At 61.4% G+C, this 10,301-nt stretch overlaps 1 protein-coding gene and 1 long non-coding RNA gene across 2 annotated transcripts; one reads left to right on the forward strand and one right to left on the reverse strand.

Moving 5' to 3' along the window:
* Positions 1-397: 397 nt before the first annotated feature.
* MRS2 (magnesium transporter MRS2) lies at positions 398-8,744 on the reverse strand. Its single transcript, XM_084865378.1, has 11 exons — positions 8,457-8,744; positions 6,786-6,859; positions 6,287-6,323; positions 5,106-5,218; positions 4,613-4,786; positions 3,900-4,030; positions 3,461-3,577; positions 2,329-2,481; positions 2,107-2,224; positions 1,406-1,519; positions 398-946 (listed from the first exon to the last, which is right to left on the reverse strand). Exons 1-11 carry the CDS (start codon positions 8,620-8,622, stop codon positions 836-838), a joined length of 1,308 nt encoding a protein of 435 aa, XP_084721504.1. The 5' UTR covers positions 8,623-8,744; the 3' UTR covers positions 398-835.
* On the forward strand, positions 4,793-5,219 carry LOC311612444. Its single transcript, XR_014793295.1, has 2 exons — positions 4,793-5,016; positions 5,059-5,219. It is a non-coding gene; the product is annotated as an uncharacterized lncRNA (long non-coding RNA).
* Positions 8,745-10,301: the final 1,557 nt, after the last annotated feature.

Genomic DNA, 10,301 nt, shown 5'->3' on the forward strand with positions numbered 1-10,301 from the left:
CTGGCAGAGGCTAGGGCACAAGATGAGGGTCAGGGTCAGGGCTAGGGTAAAGTGGCGGCCCAGGGCTCATGTTGGGGCCAGGGTAGGGTTAGGGGACCGCTGCCTCGAACCTCCAGAGACAGGAAAGGTCGGGGCATCGAGGACGCCTGCTCTGACCCGCGCTCTGGTTGAAAGTGAAGGGGACGGCAGAGCCAGGAGTCTCCCCTCCTGCAGCCTGGGGGCGCCCCCCCCCGGCGCCCCCCCCAACCTCCCCCCACCAGGAACCACCAAGCAGCGAAGAGCAGAGCGGGAACTGAGGAATTCTTTCAGCTCTTCTCCCCCAGGCACAGTCACAGCCACGCACAGAGCGGTTTGGGGTTGAGAGTTGTATTTGGATGAACTTGGGTACACAGAAAGCTGATGTGAGAGGGTCACGCCCGTTTATTCCGTCTGTGAGGGGAGCGGAGGAGAAACTGAGGCGCGGCGGCGGCTCCCGCACAGACTCGGAGTGAAAGGAGTGAGAGGCTGCTGTGCGCGGCCGGCCCAGCCACAGGCACCTGAGCAGGAGTTCACAGACGGCCGTCTCTGCACCGTCTCCGCCCGGCGGCTGCGGACCTCCTGTCCTCGATGCGCGAGAAGGCCAGGCCAGGCCACAGCCCGTGGTTCCGCCAGCCGTCTGCCTCCGTCCGTAAAGGCGGCTCCGAGCTGCAGAGCAGAGTCCCGGCCTGGGCCGCAGCCCGCGGCCTCCTCAGGGCCCAGAAAGCGGGTCGCGTCCTAGTGCGGTCGCTGCGGGCTTCCTCGGACGACACCGTAGCTCTGTGCTGTCTCCCCTCGCCACGGCCGCCGTGCGGCCAGCTCACCGGGGCGTGAGGACGCTCCTGCTGGACCCCAGCCCGTCCGGCCTGGGGCTGGGCTTCGCGTCCAGCCGTCCGCCTGCCCGCAGCGTCTTCCTAGGTAGGGGGGCCGCCTGAGCCAAGCGGGCAGGGGCGTTAGTCTGCCATTCTCTGAGGCAAGGCCACCCCGTCACCCTGAGGGGACCCAGGACAGCGGTGCCACCTCCGTGTGACGGAGAAAGGGCGCTAACCTCTGTCCTTCCCGTGACCGTGCCGGCCTGCATTTCCGTTCGGTAAGGAAGCCGCACCGGTCACTGCCGTCTCCTGGCTGAGTGCTCCCCCCCCCCCCCCCCCCCCCCCCCCCCCCAGCAAGCAGCCCCGTGCTCCGGCGCGGCTGTGCTCCGGCGCTCCACGCCATCATCATGCTCAGCTCCCTAACCCCGCGAGGCAGGAGGTGCTGGCATGACTGGGGGCGGGGGGTGGGGAGGACGGGGACCGAGGAGGCTTCCAGGCATTAAATATCCGCCGGGGTCAGGGAGTCTGCTGACAGCGTGGCCGTGGCCGCCCTGCCCCGGCGGGCCCGCACTACGTACCATCGGAGGCACAGGAGCCTCCAGCTGCCGCCCGAGGAAGGACAGCAGCCGCCTCCAGATCAGGCCGCTGCCCATGAACATGACCCCAGTGACCAGCCAGAACACCCTGTGGTCCTGGGGGAGAAGAGCAGGCCGCGGTGGGTCACCAGGCCCGCGGGAGGTCGTCTGGCTTTGACCTTGAGGGCATCCAGGGCTACTGAACAGCTGGGGCGGGAGGAGCCTCAGGTTCGCTTCTCTAACGACCACTGTTCCAGGTGAACGGGGTCCCCATGGAGACCACGGGCAGCGGGGCTGGCAGCCAGAGACACGGCCCGTGGGACCCGCCAGGACACGGAGCCCGAGCAGAGCGTGCTGACAGGGATGAGCTGAGCCCGGCCAGCGCCACGCCACGTTCCTGAGCTCGGGGCAGAGCACAGGCTGCAGGTCTCTGGGCTCAAACCCAGCAGTGATCTAGCTCAGCCCTGTGTTCTGGGCCTCACTGCTGTCATCTGTGCGGTGGGAACAATCCCACCACTCGGACTCAGTGCAGACCGAGCAGCAGAGCCTCTGTCTGCCATGGGGACGGTGGAGCCCGCCTGGCTGTGGACCGGCCACAGCACTCACGTCCCGAGGGGTGCACAGTGAAGACTTCTTTTCGAAGTCTGTTTAAGAACGGACCTTCACTGTGAAAAGAACCCCGGCCTGCTGGACGGCATCCTCACCTCCTCCAGGGACGATTCCAAGTTCATGCCGAAGGCCACTCCGATCAGGCCGAAGAGCGAGAGCGAGAAGGTGCCCATGGTCAGCTGCAGGTTCAGCCGCATCATGACGTTGCGGTGGCTGCGGGACGGACGCGTCGGGTCAGCCGGGCCCCCAGGAGCCACGCCCCCAGGAGCCACGCCCCCCGAGCAGGTGCCCTCTCCCCAGCAGCCCGCCGCGCCCACCTGTCCAGGTTGAGGAAGATGACGCTCTGCGAGTCGTCGATCAGCCCCCGCAGCTCGCGGGCCGCGTGCGCCAGGTCCTCGGCCAGCCGGTGGCAGTTCTCCAGCAGCAGCTCCATCTCCTCCGCGTGGTCGATGCCCGCGTTGCTCTGCTCACTCCAATCACAAGCACAACGTAAGCAGCACCCCCACGTCACACTCCCAGCCCCCACGTCACACCCCCGACCCCCGTGTCACACCCCCGACCCCCACGTCGTACCCCCGACCTCCGGTCACACCCCCGACCCCCATGTCACACCCCCGACCTGTGTCATACCCCGACCCCCGCGTCACACCTCTGACCCCCGGGTCACACCCCCGATCCCCGTGTCATACCCCGACCCCCGTGTCACACCCCCGACCTCCGCACCACACCCCCGACCCCCGCGTCACACCCCCAATCCCCGTGTCACACCCCCGACCCCCACGTCATACCCCGACCTCCGTGTCACATCCCTGACCCCCGCGTCACACCCCCAGCCCCTCGTGAGCACACCCAGCCCCTCGTGAGCACACGGTGCTCACTCCCAGTGAGCCCACTCGCCTGCCCTGTCTGTCACGAGCCCGTCTGAGGGCTGTGCCCCTGACCCCGAACACCACACAGGGACGTCCAGGCGTGTGACGCGGACGGACGGGCACAAGTTGGTGCCAGTGAACCAAAACCACAGGCCGAACTCGAAGGCGGATTCCCTGCCCCGGGGCCTGACCCGCACAGAGCTAGGCGATGAGGATGGACCAGCTCTCCGCTCACCATCCTCGCCGCACCCAGCAGACACCCGCCCAGGACACCAGCCAAGGGTGACCGCGTCCCCATTTCTGCTGGGCGGCCTTGCTGGCGGCCCAGCTCCTTATCTCAGGGCCTTACTGGACGGAGAGATGCTAAAGCCTGCAGACCGTGCCCTGTGCACGTCACAAAACATCTGCGTGAGTTTCTGACCTGCTCTACAGACGACATGCAGCACCGAGTGCGTGAACCGCCAGCTCTGAGCCCAAGGGCCCCGAGGGATGGCCCAGTCCCCCGGGGATTGTGCAGACCCCTGCACCCCCGAGGGAGGCTAGGAGCTGGCCTGGCGTCCGGGGCGGGAGGGCCACTCACAAGACCTCGGGGTCGCTCCACTTGCTGAGGCAGAGCTCCTCCAGCCGCTCCTCGTCGTCCAGGATCTCCAGGAGGGCCTCCTTGAACACTGTGACGTCCGTCTCCAGCTCGGACAGGCTGGAAGGCAGGTGCACAGCGAGATGGCGCCGCGGACTACGGACTCGTGCCACCCTCTCGCACCAGGCCGCGGACACGGACAGGGCTGTGTCGGCGTGCTCTGCTGTCTACGCGCAGACCGAGAGCCCAGCGCCAAGCAGGGCCCGGGACAGAGCCAGACGCAGCCTTCCGCCCCATCACTCTTCCCTCCACTCAGGCCCCGACAGGAAGTCAGCACATCAGCAGCACTCGCTGGATTTAAAGACCAGGGATGACCCACAGATCGGTCTGGGTGATGCTCACGCAACTGCGACCACGCACAGGGCGTGCGGGCCCCGCTCACCTCCTGCCGTTCTGCAGCAGGATGTGCAGTTTGCTCCTGTCCACCGAGGAGTGCTTGGGGTCCACTAACGCCTCCAGCGTGTCGAGGATCCGGGGCTCCAGCAGGCGCAGCTTCCCCTGCAGCTTGCTGATCTAGAGCAAGACGGCCGCCATGAGCGCCAGTCTTTCCAGACGCTCAGGGTCAGCGAGCCCCGGGACTGGACGCCCTGGACAGCTGGGGCAGAGGGTAACTCTGCCGAGTGCGGCCACAGGCACCGCTGTCCCGCGTCCTAAACGCCGTCTGCTGTTACCATGCTAGCACCTGACAGGCACTAACTCCTGTCACGAAAGGAGGGGGATGGATTAAGTACAAGGAAACCCATCCTTCCAGGGTTACAACTCCAACTTCCGTTTGGTAAATACTGCTGCTCTTTGTAAACAGAGCACAGTCCAAAACTCCTGTGAACAAAACTCTGAAAACTAAAGCATGACGTGGACTTGAAAAATAAATCTGCGTGAAGTCAGAAGTACACGTATGACTCAGGCCCACGGCAGGGCGGGCGCACTGAGACCCGCCCGGCCAGCGGGAAACAGCGGAGGTGACAACACATTCCAGCAGATGCGCTCCCCGCCGGGCCCTGCCCCCACCCGGCATCTCCTCTCCGTTCCCCGCCTGCGCTGTCCTGGCCTGTTCGCGCTGGGAGCCAGGACAGGGCCGGGGCTGCGGCGGCTTACCCGGTACTGCAGGAGGGCCTCCATGGCTCTGAACTCGAAAGGCAGAGGGTACGTGACCAGCTGGCCCTCGCCGGCCAGCTGCGCGGGCAGCTCCCGGAACAGCCACTGCTCCAGGTTTAAGTGCCGGTAATCCAGGATCAGCAGACACTCGGGGGTGATCACCGCCTTCAGGTACTGCGGGGAGAGGGGCGTGTGCAGGCGAGGGGTCCACAGCACGCAACAGCCCGTGCCTGCCTCGGTGCCACAAACCTAGAGGTGTTTGTTTTAACGTCCCCCAGCGTCTTACGATGAAAACGTTTATACAGAAAAAGCATACAGTGAACGCCCACGTACATGCCATCTGCACTGACAGTCTGCTCGCTTTGTCTGCCACATGCTTCCCGACCCGCGTCCCAGAGCTGTTTGTTCCAGAACCACTTGAGCCCGTGGCTCACGGCGCTGGCCAGGCAGCGGCTCACGGGCCGCAGGGGACCCGGGATGGGAGGGACCTCACCTCCATCCTCAGGATGATCCTGTTGTTTCTGGTGGTGATGCTCATGAGGTGCTGGAACCGCAGGTCTCTGGCCTGAAGACCTAATTCTTGATACAAGTCCGTCTTCTTCCTCTCTGCAGAAGAAATGTTTTCAAGGAAAAAAAGTGGCTGGTCTAACCAATCAAAGAGCTTAGTCTGCGTAGCAGGCACCCTCCCACCACCAAGAACCCGAAGCTGACAGGAGGGTTTAAATGCCTGTCTACCTCAAGAACACACTCGGGCTAAGCTAGCCCGGCTCCCGTATTCCTCCTCCTCTTATCCCACTCCATCAAGTCTCTTCGCGCAGCTCCCCGGACCCAAATAAAACCACGTGTGCCTGCAGGGGACTCGGCCTCTCCAGCGCCAGCACGGCACCTTGTTTAACAGGACCTGCAGTCTCTCTCATTTCTCACTCCCTTATCTTCAATATTTTAAGTCTGGGAAGAGAGAGGTCAAATTTTCTTTCCTCTTGGAGTAACACAAAACGAGAAAAAGTCAGTCCTCAGACTGGACTCTGCCTGAAAACACAATTTATTCCCCAAGAGAAAGCCGACGGGGTGACAATTCCCACGCAGCGGGAGGGCGACACTACTGTCAGCACGGGTCAGTCACACCACAGAGTGGCAGCGCTCCAGGCAGAACAGCCTTCGAAGGAGCCGCTGCGCCAAGACACCGATGTTCCATGAGGACCTCAGCACAGCAGGAGGTGCTGGGAGGCCTGCGCCGCTCTGAGGTCAGACCCTGAGGGATGTTTCCCTTTAGAATCAGAGTGGCCAGCAGAGCCCAGCGCCCGCCCCTCGTCTCCTGTCGCCCGCGGTGGGTGGGCTGGAGTCCGTGACTCCGCCTTCCCCGGACGCAGGGGCGTGACTGAGGACCAGGAGTGAAGAGGAGACTGAAGAGGAGACGAGGGAAGAGTGTTTCTGTGCCTTTAACGTCGGGCAGAGCACGATGGCCCTGAGGACAGCCACCCCGGAGAACACGGGTGGTCCAGGCCCTGCAGCCCCAACAGGACTGACGGACACGCTGCAAAAAGACCCCCCTGCACGCACCCTTCCACGCAAAAGGTGCCCTGTTCACAGCACCGCCTGCTATTCCTCGGTTTCCGTCAGATTCACGCGTTCAATGATTAAAGAGATGATGCAGAGAAACTTGAGGATACTCACCAAAAGACGTGACATTTCCTTCTTTGTCAAATTTAGTCTGAAGAGAGAATAAAAACAGTAAACTGTGTGGTCTCACCACATGGTACTGTGATATCCCACCAACACTGACATTCACGTAGGAACCCTCCTGCCCTGTCTGATTCAAGTGGGTGTAGGCAGGGGTCTTCAAACTACGGCCCTCGGGCCACATGCGGCCCGCAGAGGAGTCTGATCCGGCCCGCCAGGTTTTTTGGGCAGTGAGCGCAGCCGAGGTGTTACAGTAGGAATTAGTAGTTCATATAGTCCGGCCCTCCAGCTCTCTGAGGGACCGTGATCTGGCCCCCACTTTAAAAAGTTTGAGGAGCCCTGAGTTAAGGGCTAAAACTCCCTTTCCTTTTGCTGGACAAATCTGACCTGGGCTCTCAGTCGTCAGTGAAGCCCCCTGGCTGAGCACAACCCCAAGACGAGAGACGACGCAGGAGCAGTGCTCTGTGCTATCGGGCGCCCGGCACGGACTCACCACAGTGAACACGGGGGCTACGCTGGCGAGCGTGGCCTGCGCGACATCGGCCGTCCTCAGCTGGTGCATTTCACCTGAAAATGGAGAATTCCCTGCAGTCACACGACTGGCTGTCACACGTGGCCTAGAAACAACCTCAGAGTCCGTGGTCTGCAGACGAGTCTGCTATTTTTAAGATCTTTTTCCTAGAGGAGGAGGAGCACTCATTTGTGCAGTTTCCTATTTGTAGGCGCTTATGTTCGGTTCCGTTTGTTCCGGGAATAGGGAAAGGTCTTTAAGAGGGCGTAGGCGGGGCAGAATAACTATGGATTCCAGCCACCCTCTTCTTCCTAATCACCTCAGAGCTGGATGAACAAACGTACAACACGGCATTGGGACAAAAAGGCCGATTCTTTTTTTGCATAATTTAAAGGGATGTTCGTGCTAATGGTATAATAGCCAACGGAACTGGAATGCTGACCTCGGTGAACTGGAATGAAGGCAAATCTACTGGAAAATGAGTTTAAACCATGTGACTCAACTGAGTTGAAGGGAGCTCTGAAGTACCACCGGGAACTGACACCCATTCAGCATCCAACCAAAAGCACTGCTCACAGCCACAAACACGAGGGGACCGGGCGGAGGTGGGAAAACACTACCCATTATCCCAGGCTTCCAAAGTGGAACGCTCAGCTCGGATCCTGCTCCTCGCACTTCCACGGTCTACGGTGCCCGTGGTTCCTCAGCCCTGAGGTCTGCTGTTACCCTCCCACAAAGTGCAAGCGACATTTTAAGAGTCACCTGAGTGGAGGTCAATGTCGACCCATACAATCGCATTTCCTACTAACACGTGGATGGAGGGTCCCAGGACGGAAAATCTGCATCTCAGTGTTTGCCCTAAACATCACATGGGCCCTGGCTGCTTTGGCCCAGTGCTCAGAGCATAGGCCTGCGGGCCTGGGTTCAAGTCCCAGGCAAGTGCAGGGACCTCAGTTGTAGGTTCCTCAGCCCTAGGAGGGTTCGAGCAAGAGACAACCAATCCATACATCTCTCTCCCCTCTCCCACTCTCTCTAGAAATCAATGGAAAAAATGCCCTTGGGTGAAAATTAAAAAAGTCCTCTAACTATTAAATTATAAAATAAAAAACACAACAAAAACATCAGATGGGCTGAACCATCAGCCGGTGGCCCCATTCCGAGACCCCAAGGGCCTGGGGAAGGAGGTGGGGACGCTGGGTTGGGTGGGGAGCGCTGAGCACACGTATCTGCCCGCAGCGCGATATGGGGACGCCTAAGGCTTCAATGCACCGCGCTCTCCGGTTGGTGGAAATGCCGGCGATCGTCGCGCTTTATCGTCCGGTGAAGACACACCAACTCCGGTTCCTCCTCCGGCCACACTTGAAACCAAAGTTCGCCCTTACTCGGCGCAGTTCTTCCCTCCAAGTCCCCCCAGGGCGTCCCACCCTTTTCCCGGGACAAACGGAACCGCGCCCGCAGGGAAGAAACTTATCCAAGTATTTAGGCGGCGGAGCCCGGTCTGGGCTTCCCAGCTGTCAGGATGAGTAAGGGTGACGCTGGGTTTAAAAACCAAAGGCGCCCCGGGCGGGAGCTCTGCCCGGTGTGCGCCAGGAGGCCGGGCCGGGCTGCGGCCCGAGGTCACCGCGCCGTCCCGGGCTGGGGGCGGGGCCGTACCTGCCAGGCGGGGCCCGCGCGGTGCGCCGGGCGGTGCGGCCCAGCTCCCGCCGCGGGGTCCGGGGGCGCGCGCGGGGCTCAGGCCCCAGGCTGGAGTGCACAGGCCGCGCGGGAGCAGCCGCAGCGCGCGCGGCAGGAGCCGGGGCAGGCCCCGCAGGCATTCCATGGCGCGGCAGCGAGGCGGGGGCGGCAGCGAGCGCCCAGCCCGTCATGCCGGTCGCTGGCGGGTCAGTGGCACTGTGCGACCCCGCGCACGCGCCCGAGGCCCCGCCCTCCCAGCCGCGCACGCGCCCTAGAGACGGCCCTCCGGGCCGCGCACGCGCCCGAAGTCCCGCCCTCCCCGCCGCGCACGCGCCCTAGAGACGCCCCCCCCCCCGCCGCGCACGCGCCCGAGGTCGCACCCTCTCCGCCGCGCACGCGGGACGGCCCTGCCTGCCGCGCATGTGCGGCGCGCGCGCTGCGCTGGTGCCTAACTTCCTGCGCATGCTCGGAAGGGGCCGTGGGAGCGCTCTGTGGCGGGAGGCGGGGCGGGCTCGGGACAGGTGGGGCGCGTTGACTCGCCCGAGGCCGGCTGAGGAGCCCAGACGGGACCTGCGGCCCCGGTGCCGGTGACTTCCATGAACTAGCGGGGACCTTCCGGTTCCTGGTTGTGCCGGTGGCGGCCATGGTGTCAGCCGGCTGGTTCCTCTCCTCCCCGCGGGGCGCCCAGGCCCGGGGCTCAGGGGCAGGCGCTCTGCACGGGGAGGAGCTGGTGTCGGGGCGCCCCTTTGTGGTGTGTTGGAGAACTGACACCCTAAAGCCTGCAGCTCCTCCCACACCACTACGCCAGAACCCCGTTAGTCCTGCGGTGCCCCGAGTGTGGGTCACTGGGGAGGCGGGGCCCGTGCTCGGCCCTGCCCTCCCATTTATTACCAGTTTCCGAGATAATGACTCTGCCCTAGACTCTCCTAAAGGCAATGGATGAGGCTTTATTTTTACTGTTATTGTGAGTTTATTAATATAAACATATTTGGCCCTAACTGGTGTGGCTCAGTAAATAGAGCGTCAGTCTGAGGACTGAAAGGTCCCAGGTTCGATTCTGGTCAAGGGCATGTACCTTGGTTGTGGGCACATCCCCAGTGGGGGGTGTGCAGGAGGCAGCTGGTCGATGTTTCTCTCTCATCGATGTTTCTAGCTCTCTATCCCTCTCCCTTCCTCCCTGTAAAAAAAAAAAATCAAATATATTTTTAAAGAAATATAAACATATTTGGCGTGTTTCAGGAATAGGATATTTATATGTTAGGGTTTTTTAAAAATATATATTTTTTATTGATTTCAGAGAGGAAGTGAGAGAGAATCATTGATCGGCTGCATCCTACACTCCCCTCCCCCTGGGGATTGAGCCTGCAACTGGGTTATGTGCCCTCGGCCGGAATCGAACCTGGGACCCTTCAGTCCACAGGCCGATGCTCTATCCACTGAGCCAAACCAGCTAGAGCTAGGTTTTTTGGGGGGAGCGGGGGGGTCTGATATAAGACAGGTATTTTTTTTTCATTTTTTTTTATTTAAAAAAAATAAAATAACCATTTGGGACTAGCCAATGCTTTATTTATTTTAGAGCCTAGCAGGTGTGGCTCCATGGATAGAGCGTTGGCCTGCGGGCTGCAGGGTGATCCCGGGCCCTGGCCTTGGCGCTTTGGGGAGGCAACCAATTGATGTGTCTCTCTCCCATCGATGTTTCTCTCTGTCTCTCCCCCTCTCACTCTCTACAAATCAATGGAAAAGTATCCTCAGGTGAGGAGTAACAACACAAATTTTCTTTTTAAAAATATTTTTTGTTGATTTCAGAGAGGGGGGAGAGAGAGA

The sequence above is a fragment of the Pipistrellus hanaki genome, assembly GCF_964339955.1.
Source record: "Pipistrellus hanaki genome assembly, chromosome: 18".
In the NCBI taxonomy this organism is placed as follows: Eukaryota; Metazoa; Chordata; class Mammalia; order Chiroptera; family Vespertilionidae; genus Pipistrellus; species Pipistrellus hanaki.

Coding starts and splice junctions, on each gene's coding strand:
- MRS2 (XM_084865378.1), bottom strand. CDS start 8,622: ATGGAATGCCTGCGGGGCCTGCCCCGGCTCCTGCCGCGCGCGCTGCGG. Junction 6,324..6,785: donor TAGCCCCCGTGTTCACTGTG/GTGAGTCCGTGC, acceptor TTCTCTCTTCAG/ACTAAATTTGACAAAGAAGG. Junction 947..1,405: donor AGGCTCCTGTGCCTCCGATG/GTACGTAGTGCG, acceptor CGCTTGGCTCAG/GCGGCCCCCCTACCTAGGAA.